Below are 15,779 nucleotides of genomic sequence, written 5' to 3' on the forward strand. Positions count from 1 at the left end.
TTTGTACCATTGTAAAGCCGCGTTTATTCTCTAATCAAAGTAAATTTTAATTAACCAACTTAATTTAAATCTAACTAAAACAAAAATCAAAAAACGTGTAGGTGATTTAATTCAACATTTTCTACGTAGTGACGTATATACGTCATCAATGTTGAATTCTATTTGCCAAACCCCCACGAGATTTGCGAAAGAAAATTTATGACGTCAACTAAAAAGACGTGACGTTTCACTTTAGTTTCAGTAGCGCCGCCGCATGCGCCAGAGAACTTTTGAAAAGACCAGCTTTAAGCAATTTTCTTCTTTTTTCCTTATTTTCATCTAGAAAGTGCCGTTGCTGCAAAGAATTGCGTGGCTGCACCTCAAACGCTAAAAACTGCCAACATAGGATTCTATCAAAATACGTACGTCAACACCACAAACATTTAATTGAAAGAACCTAAAATGTTTCGCGATTTAATATTAATAGCTTAGATTATTATTAATGTACTATCATTGTTTTATTAATGCTTTATAAATATATTAATTTTCAATTTTAATAAATTTCTGGAGAAGCCAATATATAGGGGCAACCAATCCCATATATTTTCTACGAGCCCCTGTAAATCATTAACCCGCAATACACCCGAGTATATAGATCCAAAATTAATATTGGAGCTCAAATTCTAGAAAAATCGTCTAGAACTGAAATTTATAAAAATAATAAAAATGGACATAATTTCTTCCTAAGCACACCACTCATTTAAATTAACCTATTTAATTTTAATTTAATCTTAAAATTTCACGAGAAGCCAGCATGTAGGGGCAACCAATCCCATATATTTTCTATGAGCCCCTGTAAATCATTAACCCGCAATACACCCGAGTATGCATATGGAAATTTTTTATTATATTGCAAATTCTTGGAAAATTATCTAGAACTGAAATTTATAAAAAATAATAAAATAGACATAATTTCCTACACACATTACTCGTTTAAATTAAATTAACCTATTTAATTTTAATTAAATATTAAAATTTCGTGAGTAGATAAATTCTTGGAAAATTAACCTATTTAATTTTAATTTAATATTAAAATTTCGTGATAGAAATAGACATAATTTCCTACACACACCACTCGTTTAGTTTATATTAACATATTTAATTTTAATTTAATATTAATAATTCGTGAACAGCTAAATTCTTGGAAAAATAACCTATTTAATTTTAATTTAATCTTAATATTTCGTGAGTAGCTAAATTCTTCTAAAAATAACCACTAAATATTCCCAAATAAATAAATTACTATAGTTAACTTCCCATAATTCCTCGCGTCGATATCCATATCCGAAAGTATACTTACCCTATTTAATTTGATATTTAAAAAAAAAAAAAGATTGGAATAGATATTTTAAAGTTTGTAATGGACTCTAAGCCTATACCTCCAAGGAAAGGAAAAAAACCCCAAATGCATGATGGGTAGGTACTAGGCGTGTATTTTAGCTTGTAAAAGGGTCGTTAAGAACGAAGAGCGTAGGGTGTCTATGGGGCTAAAGTCTTAGAAAGATCGTTAAGCCTAACCCAAGGGAATAGCCAAGAAAAAAAAAAGAATACAGTAACACGCTCGTCATATCACAGGACAGAAAAAAAAAACTAAAAGAACTAAAATGACAAATTTATGAACACTCAGGTTATCCCTAAGCCTTGGCACTCTCCTAATGCTAGTGCTACGCCCGCTACTACAACCTCTTCCCCCCTCCCCCAAAAGAAATATGATAGGAATACGGTGGTACCAATCCAAGATGTATTTATAAATCAATATTTTAAATTAGTAGACATTTTTTTTAAATATTAAATATTGCTGTTCAAAATTAGTCTCAAAAATATATTTTTTTTTGGTAGATGGTACTTTCAAAGTCCTAGCAATTCTCACACAGTACAACCAAAAAAGAAAAAAATCAGGGGTAAGTCATTTGCCAAAACAAGCCGAACGAAAAAAAAATGTATCAGAAGTCGATTAAAATGGTTCCGTGGAAGTTATGTTATCGAAAAATTATTACGATTGGTGACTTACAATTCACTAATCGTTATCGTTGAATTACAACAGGCGTTCTTTACTAAGACGTTACAAAATTATCGAAATGGAAGTTAACAATAATTACTCGGCGTTTAATATATTTCTATAGTGATGGGAATCTTGGCCGTCGACAAATGAAGATGAAAGCGTTGTTAGGGTTAGCGGAGAATACTATGGATTAAAAGACAATATCCATAGAGTGGACTCTTCGGAGAGTAACAGCCATTACGACAAAGAAAGAGTATCAACTCGGAAGGGCAACCGACCGATAAAAAAGGGTCATCACGCACAAAATATATGGGCCGTTTTCATTTGAGCAATGAGCTACGAATACGCTTGCCTTTGGTAGAGCTACGTAAATTTTGATTAATTGTTAAATATTTGCTCAAAATAATTTTTTAAAATTTTTATTAGTATATTACATACCTAGATTCAATACGACAATAAAGGTATGCCTTATAATTTCTAAGGTTGCCACAAACTCAATCTTAATCCACCAACTGAATCTGACAGGTGATAAAAGCTTTATTACGTCATAATTGTCACCGAGTCCCTGTTGTTTTTTTGTCATCCTATAAATGGTTTTTTTCATCGACTAAAGCCCTGGATTTATCGCGAAACCATAAGTGTATAATTACCCACCAAGTAAGTTGCACGTTCAACGCGTTTAAATTACTGCTCGACTAATTTATATAGACTTAATCACTTCAAGTGTAGGGTGAAAACTACTACAATATAGAAGGATAATACTACGCAGCCCCTAAAATAAATAATTACACAACAATCAAGTGTAGGGTTAAACCTACTACAATATAGAAGAATAGTTCTACGTAGTCCCTAAATAAATAATTACACAAGGATCAAGTGTAGGGTTAAAACTACTACAATATAGAATAATAATACTAGGCTTACACACACAGCGAATAAACAATTCTACAACAACGAAGTATAGGGTGAAAACTACTAGAAAATAACAAAGCTTGGCTGGCATAAAGATGTTTTTCTATTTTCGCTTGGATCTGAGCTGAATCTCTTTCTGCAAGTTTATGAAGCGTTATCCGCAATCAATATTTCGAGGTAGAGGTATCTAGGCCTTTGTCACGTGACATGATTGTATTTCTCCACGAAGTTTGCGTGTCAGGCAAGGAGGGGGGAGGGGAGGGGTGTAAGTTGGCACGTTTGACCGATTTCGAAATGTCGCTTTCGTTCCATAAGGAGTCCAACTCTGGAGCATGGGGTCGGTCGGTCGGTCGTTGACGAAAGCTGTTGGAATGTTTATTGTTTCGGTCACTTGGTTATTGTTTCGACCATTACGTATTTACGAATTGACATTAAATTTAGCCTTGTACTTGCGATATGGATTTTTACGATGACGCGCCTCGACTGACTATTCATCATTAGAGACATTTTTAACGCGCCAACAATCTCCGCAAATATAATTAAATAGATTTGCTGGTTTTCATTTGTGCACGTGAAATCCATTGCAATTCTTTCCTTGTACAATTGCGCACGTAAAATCCATAGAAATTCTTCCCTTGTACAATTTCGCACGTAAAAAATCCATGGAAATTCTTCCTTTGTACAATTGCGCACGTAAAATCCATGGAAATTCTTCCCTTGTACAATTTCGCACGTAAAATCCGTTGCAATTCTTCCGTCATCCAATTGCGCACGTAAAATCCATGGCAATTCTTTCCTTGTACAATTGCGCACGTAAAATCCATGGCAATTCTTCCCTTGTACAATTGCGCACGTAAAATCCATGGCAATTCTTCCCTTGTACAATTTCGCACGTAAAATCCGTTGCAATTCTTCCCTTGTACAATTTCGCACGTAAAATCCGTTGCAAATCTTCCGTCATCCAATTGCGCACGTAAAATCCATGGGAATTCTTCCCTTGTACAATTGTGCACGTAAAATCCACTTCAATTATTCCGTCATCCAACTGTACACGTAAAATCCATTGTAATTCCTTCCGACATCCAATTGTGCATGTAAAATCCATTGGAATTCTTCCCTTGCACAATTGCGCGTATAAAATCCATTGTTATGTTTCCCATTGTACAACTGCGCACGTAAAATCCATTGCAATTCTTCCGCCATTCAACTGTGCACTTGTAATCCACCAATAATAATATCTGCACGTGATTTCCATAGCAAATTCCTCCATTGCCAATTAGGTCCGGGTACAAAATCCATTTTACGCGCAAAAACCTCCATTGTTGACACTTGAAAACGACTAATTAACCAACTAACACTACAGACGCGAGAGAGGGAGAGAGTGAGATTTATAATTATTGAACACCAGGCTTATTTTTATTATAAAACAAACCTAACTTTATTTACATCGGTAATGTAGTAATTGTAGTTTATAGTAGTATAGTTTATGTCCATATTATATTTTATATCTCGTGTCGTCATAATGAATTTTATATAACGTATACACTTGGATAGGATATACATTGGAATATATTATGGGCCATTTAATTTTTATCAATTAATTTTTTTTTTTTCATCTTGACTATAATTCGAAAGTTGTGAATGTATTTTTGGGCCTTTGCGCAATAATTTTTTTTTTTGGTATTTTTAATAGTTTTTTTCGTTAACACTTAATTGTTTTTATTTTGGTATTTATTTATACTTTTAAATATTTCATAAAAAACATCTTACTTAAACGTGATGACTTAAAAATTGTTTTTGGTTTATTTTCTTAGAAATAAAAAGAAATATCGAACTATTTTTATGACGTCATTTTCTGGTTTTTTTTTTCAAATTTTAAATTTAATTTATATTTTTTCCTAATTCTAGATATGATTTTTGTTGTTTGTTTGTTTGTTGTCAATATAAGCCTAAATTTTAATTATTTTCCCCTAATTAGGTCAAATTTACCGTTAATCATTTTTATTTATTTTTATTAACCTACACATCGTATATTTTTAATTTTTGTGTTTTTTAATTAAGTAATTAATTTGAGTTTTCATTTTTTGTTTAAATATATAGTTCAGATTTTAATAGAACGTTATATTTATTTTTCTGATATTTTTTTTTCCATTATTAATATGTCTATAATTTACGCTTGTTTTTTTTAATTAATTTCTAAATTTGACGAATGACGATGATTTAATTTTAACGTTAATGTTTTTTTTTAAAGTTCGAATATTAAGTTTTAAATAAATAAATATTATTATAATAAAAATTATAGGCGATACGTTTTAAAAATATGGTTTTAAATAGGAGGAGGAATTAGGCCTAGTAATTTTTAAAAAATAAAATTTTAAAAAGAGATTTCACCGAATAATATTTTTTTTTTACTTTTTTTAATATCTGAACCTTCAAGAATAAAATCTAAATAATAATTTCCGAAATTAATTCAAAAGGCGTTTTCAACAAACAGTTTACCTTTAAAATTCTAGAACCATTAGAAGGAACCGAGCTATTTGGGAATCTAGCGCAACGATTTGTAACAATACAAAACAACTGCGGGTCGTTAATCTTTCGAAGCCCCTTTTCGGTGAAATCTCCAAGTTGTAGAATTAATTAAATCACTTTGGGATTCCGGGGGGGGGGGTGGAACTAGGATGAGGGGGATGAAAACTCAGTTGTTAAAGACTACGTCAGCTACGTGGGTAATGACTGGTTGAAAATTAGTTTAGGGGAAACGAAATCATAGGCTATTTCAATCGAAAACTCGGACATAAATCCTTCCCGCCTTTGTAAGGGCTTCCAATAAGATATAATATTAAAATGTAAAATTATTCACGTCGAAAAGGTCTTCCATTTTAATCCCAAACACGTTATGATTAAATGTAAACAAGATAGGCGCGTGTTCGTGTCTCAATTTATTTTAATAAATATATAAATTAAATTTAGATTAGGATAATTAGATTAAAAATAATATTTAATAAATTGTTTCTAACTAGCTTGAGATTTGAGTTAGATATTATTTTAATTTTTTTGGCCTAAATAATTAAGTGCCAAACTTAAGGCATCTTGTGCAAAGGCTTTTATCATGATTAAAATATTTAATTATATTAACTTAATTATGGGTATTTTTTTTTAAATTTTCAACCAGTCATATTTCAACTATATTATAAAATACGTAACACCTTTTTCTACTTAATTAAAATCACAATTAACTTGATAATAATTAATTTACAAGAATGTTAAAAACTATACGATTAAATTGATAAATAATATAGATTAAATCGTTGTTTTTATTCTAAACGTAAAAACGTATTATGGAAGCGTGTTATTTATTTATTTTTATTTATTTAGGACAGAACAAAGACGTATCGGAGATGCGACGTAGAATTAATCATGCCAAATTTGATCGTACGACATCACCAATGACATCTTACGTTTCAACCATGAAACTCTTACCATTACGACCTTTATTTTAAGTACTTACTCGACTATGTTACCTTTGAATGGTCGTAGTTCAACCAAAATGAACTAATATGAACTAAACTTAACTTCGTGGTAAGTATACGTTGCGAGTATTCAAATGAAAGCGCTAATCGTACTGAATTCAAATCTGAACTCCGTATTCAAATTAGTCTAGTTCAACTTACGTGAACTGAAACGAAAGCTGATGACGTCAACGCGGAACTTAATAAATCCAAATTGGTGACGTCATAGAACAAGGGGATGATTATAATTCGTAGCACCTCCATTTTTAAACACAAGGGGGGGGAAGGATGGGGAGGTTATTTGTTAGTTTACTTTTAAACTTGTTTATTTGTCAGCATATTTTCCTAGACATTAGAGTATTATATAGGTACATGCTGTAGCAGCGGAACCGATTTTTTTTATAGTAGTATAGTAAAAGTGTTTCTTTATGTTGTTTGTTTGTTTATTTGGTTGTTTATTTATCTGTTGTTAAATAACACGTCAAACTATGGTGACCACTAAGTAATCCTTCGCAAATATTGTTTGTCCGGTTTTCATTGTTCGAAAATCCGTTAGTTTTTTTTATTCACAAAGTCTGGTGAAATAATAACTTTGTTTGTTTACTAATATTGAACACCGAAAAACGAAACTAAATTAAAATTCGCGCACTTTTTTGTCAACAACGCGAATATTGTTGAATTATTTTGGATTTTGGTTTCATTTTGTTTATTTATTTTTTTTTTTTCATATTTATATTTATATATGTATATATAAAAAGTATTACAAAAAACCTGGAATATTATCCCTCATTTTCCACGAAAACCCTGGAAATTCCACGACGTTAATTTCATGGAAAAAAACAAAAATTGATAACTACACAGTCAGTCCCGTTTTTATGCCACTATTTAATTTTTCATTAGTATGAGGTGCGTTTCGGAAATTAAAATTAATGCGCGTTTACGATCGAGGAGTTTATTTCCAAAACGTCGTAACTAGACCGTGCCCTTAGTAACGAGTTACGACGTTTTGCCCCTCAATTAATACATTACTAAGTTACGCCTAATTTGCATAAATTAAAATATAATTAACGAATTCAAATTTTCATATGAATTAACACGAGTTTTAATTAGGTTAGGTTAGGTTAATTTAGCCAAGAAAAATAACGTTAAATGATAGAAACACACCTCGACCAATGAACGAACGACCCCCGTACCTTCACCACCACCACGTGACCTTTGACCGCGTCGGAAGTTTTAACTTTTCTTGGAGTGATATTAGCTGGATTTCATCGTAAAAACATTTAATTGGATTTTGTTTATTTATTTATTTATGGGAGGGGGATTAATTAAGACTTTTGGGGTTTAATTAAATACTAATTAACGTTGTTGTGGTTAATTTCTTTTTTTAGTTTTGAATGATAATTTCGCCTCGTCTTATTTTGTTTTTTGACTTCCTAAGGCACAATCACACCACACAGCGATAGAAATAACCACACGTTTTCGTGAGCGAAAAATTAATTGGGGAATTAAATTGGTTAATTTAAAACTAAGCTTATAAATTAATTTTTAAATTTTAATTAAATTAAATTAAATTAAATTAAAATATATTTAAAGGATGTATCTTCGCCGGCGTCTAAGCGCCCCCCATCGGCGGAAACGAGCGGCCACCATAACCGGAAGTCCTGGCAATGACGTCACGGTTTTAACAACCATCTTCGACAGGGACGGAAATCCCTGGATATTATTATTATAATTACGTCTCATTATTTAATTATTAAACTCAATTAAAACCCGTAAAGTTTGGGCTATATTTCATTTCATTTTTTTTTAAATATCGTTTTTACGTTAATATCGTTGTGGCTATTTAGACGAATGTTTATTTTTTTATATCATATTTGAATTTTTTTTGTTTTTATTAAATTGGGCAGTTTCATTTATTTAATTAATTAATTCTTTGGTTTTAATTAATATTTTAAGGACTTGTACTTTTTATGCGACGGATTTGACTATATATATGTTCCCCCATACCCCCAATATAACGGTATACAAAAAAATTGTGGTCATATATATATATTTATATATTGTTAAACGCGATTGTTTAATGTTTGTTTTTTTGTGGAATCACGTATAAATACAAGTTGATCTTTAATTATTATTTCGAGGGGACAATCACCGAATATCGTATCACTCTGATTTGTTGTTTTTTTTTTTTGTAATATATATCGTTTTCCGCGATTTCAAGGCGAATTGGGGTTTAGATCGAATATTATTATATGTTTTCTCGATAATAACACGATATATATCGGAACAATACGATACGATATTTATGACGCAGTTTTGAGTTGGAGAGAGAGAGCGCGACAGCGTTTTCGAAAACAGTTTGCGCGTAAATTTTGGTATTTCGTCTTAGCGATTGAATGGTTTTGGCGACAACAACTTGGAACCGGTTGGGTTAGGCCGGGAGAGGGGCGATATTGTACGATCTTGATTCGAGTTATCGATCAGAGCATCCGATGTAGGAGAGGAGACAAAACGATAAACCCGACGATGAAACTCGCAATGGCGATTATGACGAACGTACTAAGTTTAGCCAATGGCTGATGTCCGCGATGCGCGACGAAAGTTGTCAGGACCGGTTGATCGTAGGTCTCCTCGCCGCCGCACTCGTCAGGGGCCGGAATGGGAAGAGGGACATCGTCTATGAAGCTGTGTTCGCACTCGTATTCCTGAGGCGCGATATCGCGTCGGTCCATCCAGGAAGACCTGGACGGCAAGCCGACCGCCCCTCCTCCGATGCTCGAATCCGAAGACAAGGGGTGCGGAAAGGGCGGTACCGAGGGTGGCGAGTGTCTCGAGGAAGAAGAAGAGGCGCCGCCACCTACCACGCCCGAACTGCACGAGGGCAACCCCGGGTTCAACCCGGGGTTAAGGGATAAGGACGATGGTAGAATCGAAGTGGCGTGTTGATGGTGTTGTTGTTGAGAATACTGCTGATGCTGCTGCTGTTGATCGGATAGGCCACCAACTCCCACACCCGACAATGACGTCTGACTCCGATCCAATTCATTGACTATCTGATACCACAGACGGGGTCATAATGAATCAAACCCGTATATATATTCCAAGCTAAGACGCCTATCTCGCCCTCCTCAAAGAGCCAATCTATCTTAACTCAAGGTGGTTCTCCTTAATCGTTTATACGTCCAGAAGATAGGCTCTTTAACAACGGAGATACGCGCGCCTTTAGCTCGGTATATACCTACTAAGCTAAATTTTAAACAAGTATATATAGAGATCTATTTGAATCTCCAAACGATTATGGTAAAAGATCTTGCACTAAACGCAACTGGATTTTAGGAGTCCCGTACCAAAGAATGCTTTTACAATTTTGGGAACCCAAATAGGTCATCTCGACCCTGGTTCTAAGTATAGCTTTACTCGAGGTCTACTTCTAAACATAGCAATAAGGACTTAAACGCTAAAGAAATTATTTTGAAGGCTTCAGGGAGTATTTGAACCACTTGAACTTGGACCCGAGACTTATATATACTTGTTTAAAATTCGGACTGATTCTTCGGGAGGGGGTTATTGGGTATATCCTTTGGTGGTTTGGTAGTGAACGAACCTGTCCGTTAAAAGGCCACCGAAAGCCGGCGCTTCCCCCGGAGCCGGCATGACGCAGGGAGCCTTGCGGGCTGGTCGTTTGTGAGGCCCTTTGGGCCCCGGTAGCGTAATTGGGCGGCAACACTATATAGCCGTCTAGGCTGCTCCAAACGCAGCGAACCTTGGCCCACAATATGATAGCGACCCTGAAGAACAGCACGAACACTCAAAAACGACACTGTTCCCACCAGCATTACAATATTACACCCGGCAAACGTAGAACGGGGCCTTCCGCGACAAATCCAACAACTATGGCCAAATAATTTACAGAGCGACTCGAAGCCAAGGTTTAAGGAAAACCAATAACCGGATCTCTCGCGACGTTAAAAACCCTACTTCGTCGATGAATTCGGTTAAGCCTAAAATTTCGTCTCGGGTTCCTCGCGGGAATACAGGGTTCGCGCGCGCACTCGCACCGCACCGACTATGGAGTGTCCTTTCTTTACCCAGGACCAAAGGTGCACGGTTCGCCAGCTAAAAATCGCTCGGCAAAGGGACAAGGCACTGCACGGAGCATGCGCCAAACCAGCCAGCAAGCGGCGGCATCACTTTAAGCGTCTCTCTCTCTCTCTCCAGTATACTGCGTCATAAACTTAACCTTCCCTATGACGCCACTATTCCAGGCTTTCTTTAACGCCCTCTAGTGGCGGCAACTGACGGACGACCAAACCTTCCAAGCTATTCCCAAAGATATTGATCCATCTAGGCCTTCCTTACCTCTCCTTGGAGCACCCCTTCGCCTCCCTTCAACCCATATGAAACTAAACCATATACTAAATATGGATGATTTCACCATTTTTCACAACGAAAACGTCGTATTTCCCCAAAATTGAATTCATGTAATAAAAAATTTAAAGAAATACGTTTCTAATAAACAATTTTTTTTTCTCTATCCCATAATGCCTTGGGAGCTTAAGTCAAGTCAATGTAACTCGCAAGTTACAGAGCTCTTTATGAAAATGTAATCATACGTACTGTTTTTCCAGTAGAAACCTCGTATTAATGGTTTCAACGCGAATACGTTTTCAAAAACAACCCCAACTTAGTATTAGATAAAAGTTGGCACGCTTTTAGAATATTCAAATTAAGTTAATTTTATTTAAAGTTAAAGTATATATATAAACAAATTTTTTAAGTGAAGCAATTTCAAACAGATCCGACTCTCCTTAGTATCATAGTATGTGTGGATTAGCTATTCGAACAAGTGACAGTATTTACTATCCTACAATAACATATATAGTAGTTTACCCCAATTATGACCGACATAAGTCTGAAATTTAAAGGGAAGATGTATTGAAGAAAATTTAAGAAAAACTTTATGGTCAAGTAGATTATTGAAATTTTACACTCGAATATCTAACCCAAGTCCTAGGTTGGAGCAATACATAATACCTCTTCACTATTTCTCTTAGCTTAAACTTCAACGCAGTGTTGTCAGGCCATATGGTGTTGTGTGAGTCAAGTTGGTCAAGTACTAGCCTTTCTGCATGCAATCTCTCAACTCACCAAAGGCCTGGCCAACAGAAAAAAGAACCTTATCAGGGTTCATACAACTTTTGGAAAACAAATTTCCCTGAGATTTCCATGAGGTTTTTCCCCATATACTTCCCTGAATTTTCCAGGTTTTTTCCGTATATGGAGTATCCTATGGAGCAAATGTTAACGAAGGAGGGGGGTGGGGCAAATATGACTATTACATAATCAAAGAATATCCCTGTACCTCTAATATAACCAGAGTTATGAGCCTCCAAAGTATAGTGTAATGTTAATCCTTTGGAGGGGGGTATGTTCACGAACATTTTGCTTAATTACTCGGCCCCTGTTTGAGGCAAATTTCCCTGATTTCCCTGAATTTTACTAAAAATTCTAAATTTCCCTGAATTTTCCCTGAGGTTTTTGTCAACTATTTATTTCCCTGAATTTTCCAGGTTTTCTCGGTTTTCCAGGTTTGTATGAACCCTGCTTATCTATAAAAAACGCGTAGAACTGAATTGAATTGACTTTAGTTTAAAAGGTTTCAAGACGAAGAAAGTTAGTATATAATTTACATTCCCAAATTCAAGAGTGTTTTGGGAATTTTACAAGAAACCTCTTTGAAATGAAAGCTATATCCCTTCACCTAGAAAAACTTGAAACTTTCTCGGAAACCGTTTTCCCAATATAAGATTATACCATTGATAAAGCTACGTTCCTATACTATTCGATGGGTTAAGGTATCGCCCTTTTAACTTCGACCCTAGCATTAAATTAAGCTTGCAAAAGATATACGGTAAACAGAAAAGATCCGGGTGCCCTTTTGAGTAGAAACAGAAATTTTCCAAACCAAAAGCAATTTACTAAAGTAACTCTTCCGCCATTTTAAGGGTTACCCGGGGGGATGGGACCCCGGTTAAAGGCAAGGGACCACCCCTTCCCACTTGGGTACAAAGGGGGAGGGGCGTATATTAATCCCGAAAACAGAAACACTATAAATTTCCTGGCCACCTGACGACCAAGTTGAGAGAAAGCGTGGTTATTTTCAATGTAAGATTGTTTGCCACGAAAAAATGCAATGATGGCAATGAAGAATAAAGATAGCTCGGTTATTAAATCGTCCGTTGTAATAATTTCATTATTAAACCGAGGGGGTAGACACTCGAGTACTCTTGAAATCATGGGGGTATCAATTCAGCACCAGAGAATTTAAGATCTTTTCAGATGATAAAACTTATTGGGGGCATAATCGGTTATATAACTAGGTTTTTTGTAACACTCTGTACATGTATCAGGAGTGAATACCACCTCGAAAATTAATTAACAGCAAATATAATTAATTATGTTTTTAAAATTAAATATTATAATTTCTCATAGCCCCTGATGGATGGCTTTCCCCTTAAACACGAGTGTATTGCGTGATAAACATTTCTACAGGGGCCAATTGAAATAACATGGACTTGAAAACCCCTGAATGTTTGCTTTCCTCTACCACACAAAAAATACACATTTAAAGTAATTAAGTTATTTCTTACAGTTAGGCCTTAAAACTTAGTTATTTGACCTTTATTTCATTAAACCCATGTTATTTATAGTCATAATGAACTATTCCACGATACGCTTCGACGCTAATTAATTCGTACTATACATCCATTTATAATTGAGGCCCCGGTTATTCTGCTTCATACGGAGTAACGGAGGAACCATAATTTTCTCTATAGTATTGTTCGTTCACATGACAATCCTAGATATTATTGATTCATTTTCTGTCATAGAACAAGAATAGCTTTTTTTATTGTACCCCTACAATATCACTGAGTGGGAGAAAGCGGCTTCCACGCATTTTTTTTTTTTTTTTTTCGTTATCCAGAAAAGATTGTCGTAATGAATATCTATAATCAATATATGGTATTCATTCCATCGCGTTTCATCTCCAATCTTCTCTAACTCCGATTTAAACATGGTAAACGGCGTAATGTCGATAAGGAAGTACTTTTAAAATGGGATGAAAGCACGAGACATTTCGACGCGAATAACGCTAGGCTTTTGACTTTCTCGAGAATATTAGCGCGTGAAAAACGTAAAAAAGTGAACGAATTCACGCGCTCTGATTTAAGAATGAAATAGTCTATCAGCCTCGAATTTTTTTATTAAAAAAAAATGAAATAAAAAATACCGTAAGTAAACCTACTATTTTTAGGGTGTTTCCGACTACACGCGGTATGGAATTTCCAAAATTGCCTTTTAAATAATATATATATATATAAAATATCAATGTAACCATAAGTTTATAAGTGATACGTTCCATCCATAAGTATGATACGGTTCGTAATGCTACTGAGAGACTTACAGTACTCGAGTTTATTAATTAACCTTTAGTAAATTAAAATAATAAATTGTGTTAAATTAAATTTTATTCGTGGCAATATTAGTTCTTTAAATAGAATTAATTCTTTCAAACATTTGAAAAACCAAGAGAAAGTTAAAAAATTTTACAAATTCAAAAGGACATAATTAACGCCTTAGAAATCATGGAAACTGAGAGGAATTTTTAAGACGGAAATGTCGCAAAGGCTTAAGACAAATAATCATCAAAGTAACTTCCTCTCTCTCCCAGCCCCGCCCACATTTCACTTCCGCTTTTACGGGAAAAGGAAAGGAAAAATATCATCACGTCTCTGTACTCTTTTGAAAAATATACAGAAATGGCAGCTCACTATTACGGACTGTATTATATATTATATTAAGTGCCATTACCGAATAAACTTTATTATATACTTTCTAAATTAAACTTGAAACGGGGGATTCAAAAAATTAATAGATAGGATGGTTGTAGAACTACGAAAAAAGTTGTATTATTAAAACAAATTTGTATTACAGCGCAGGGAGGCTACCGTTAACCATCCTATTTAAATTTGGGGGTCCCATTTTTGTCACGTTATAGGACCATGGGGGTATTTCAAACGTACTCTTAAGCACGTTCGCTGTTAATTTTTCTCCTTACTCTCTAAGTGATTTGGAATGAAGCTCAAAATGATTTATATATCGTGGCGAATCAGACCCAACCAAGCCCCTCAAACGCTATACAGTCCTCATTTTTAAAAAGCATATATTTCAAAGGTTTAAAAATTATTTTAGGCGAATGGCAACAAAATTCAAGTTTCGTACTTTGCTTCTACACAAAGTTAAGTAAACTTATTTAATTATTAATTGCTATAATTAAAATAATTTCTCTTAATTTTCTGTAACTTGTAAACGTCTAATTTTAATCTAAAATTTATCACAGTGAAATCAGGGGAGATACAAAAATTCCATAGAACGTGTAAGGCAAGCTCTTTCACATAAACCTAGTACAACGTAATGTATGACGTCATACTAGGAATTTCATAGAATATTAACAATAGTGTGACGGAGGAAGGTTAAGGTAAGGTAAGGGCAAACACACCTGACGAGGCAAAACTCTATAATCTATCCCAAAATTCAGTCAGCGATTCAATATAAGTCGGGTATAAGAGAACAGAACAGAACCGAGATTGTAAAATTGGATTGCTCTAGCACGATCACGGTCTAAGTAATATATTCGAGTCAACTTAGGGAATACAATCAATACTATGCTAACACTCATTACCGATTCCCCATGTCTTTACCCTTATCTTTATTCAATATTAAAACGCGAACGTACTAACGATAAATATTAATCTTAACTTGGCATTACAATATAGGGGCTAAGGAAGGCGGGCTTATCATTGATAGTGGTTTCTAGTTAGATTGACGCGTGTGGGCGATCGATTGGGTTAAGATTGTTGAAAGGGCGGCCCAAAGAAATAGCGTGCCTTGCCCAAAAACCTCTTCAAAAAGAATAGATAGAACTGATCCGTTACGATTGCATCTGCCCAAATACGTTAGTTACAAAACCACGTAAGTGTTATAACGCCTAATACTAAAGAGATACGTGGTTTTTGCCATTAAATTAATTGGAAAGGAAAAACTACCAAAAAGATATCTTCACCAATTTAAAAGAAAACCACCAACAACTGCTATCAGATAAACAAATAAATTTAAATTGAAAACTTTAGGGTTTGAGAGTATAATTAAAGATAAAAGTGACGTCACTTAATTAAGGTCCTCTCTCGGAACTAAAATTCAACTTTCGAAAATATCACACACCCATATATTTTTTAAAAATAAAACGTCAATTTAAC

The 15,779-nt window shown here is 34.5% G+C and overlaps 2 protein-coding genes across 2 annotated transcripts in view; both read right to left on the reverse strand.

The window, feature by feature from the left end:
* Positions 1-15,779, reverse strand: part of LOC149597173 (BTB/POZ domain-containing protein 10-like) — a 71,398-nt gene that overhangs the window by 42,350 nt on the left and 13,269 nt on the right. The gene's annotated exons all lie outside the window — the stretch shown is intronic.
* On the reverse strand, positions 8,469-10,900 carry LOC149597174 (uncharacterized). Its single transcript, XM_089861100.1, has 3 exons — positions 10,822-10,900; positions 10,067-10,269; positions 8,469-9,515 (listed from the first exon to the last, which is right to left on the reverse strand). Exons 1-3 carry the CDS (start codon positions 10,898-10,900, stop codon positions 8,943-8,945), a joined length of 855 nt encoding a protein of 284 aa, XP_089717226.1. The 3' UTR covers positions 8,469-8,942.

This window comes from Phalangium opilio, unplaced genomic scaffold (genome assembly GCF_054372755.1).
Source record: "Phalangium opilio isolate 3A_F unplaced genomic scaffold, DU_Popi_V2 ptg000369l_1, whole genome shotgun sequence".
Classification (NCBI taxonomy): Eukaryota; Metazoa; Arthropoda; class Arachnida; order Opiliones; family Phalangiidae; genus Phalangium; species Phalangium opilio.

What these genes read in the sequence shown, in the direction of transcription:
- LOC149597174 (XM_089861100.1), bottom strand. Translation starts at nt 10,900, where the DNA reads ATGGTGAAATCATCCATATTTAGTATATGGTTTAGTTTCATATGGGTT. An exon ending in AAGGGGTGCTCCAAGGAGAG is followed by an intron (nt 10,270 to 10,821) that starts GTAAGGAAGGCC and finishes GTCGTTTTTGAG; the next exon opens with TGTTCGTGCTGTTCTTCAGG. An exon ending in GGTGGCCTTTTAACGGACAG is followed by an intron (nt 9,516 to 10,066) that starts GTTCGTTCACTA and finishes CTGTGGTATCAG; the next exon opens with ATAGTCAATGAATTGGATCG.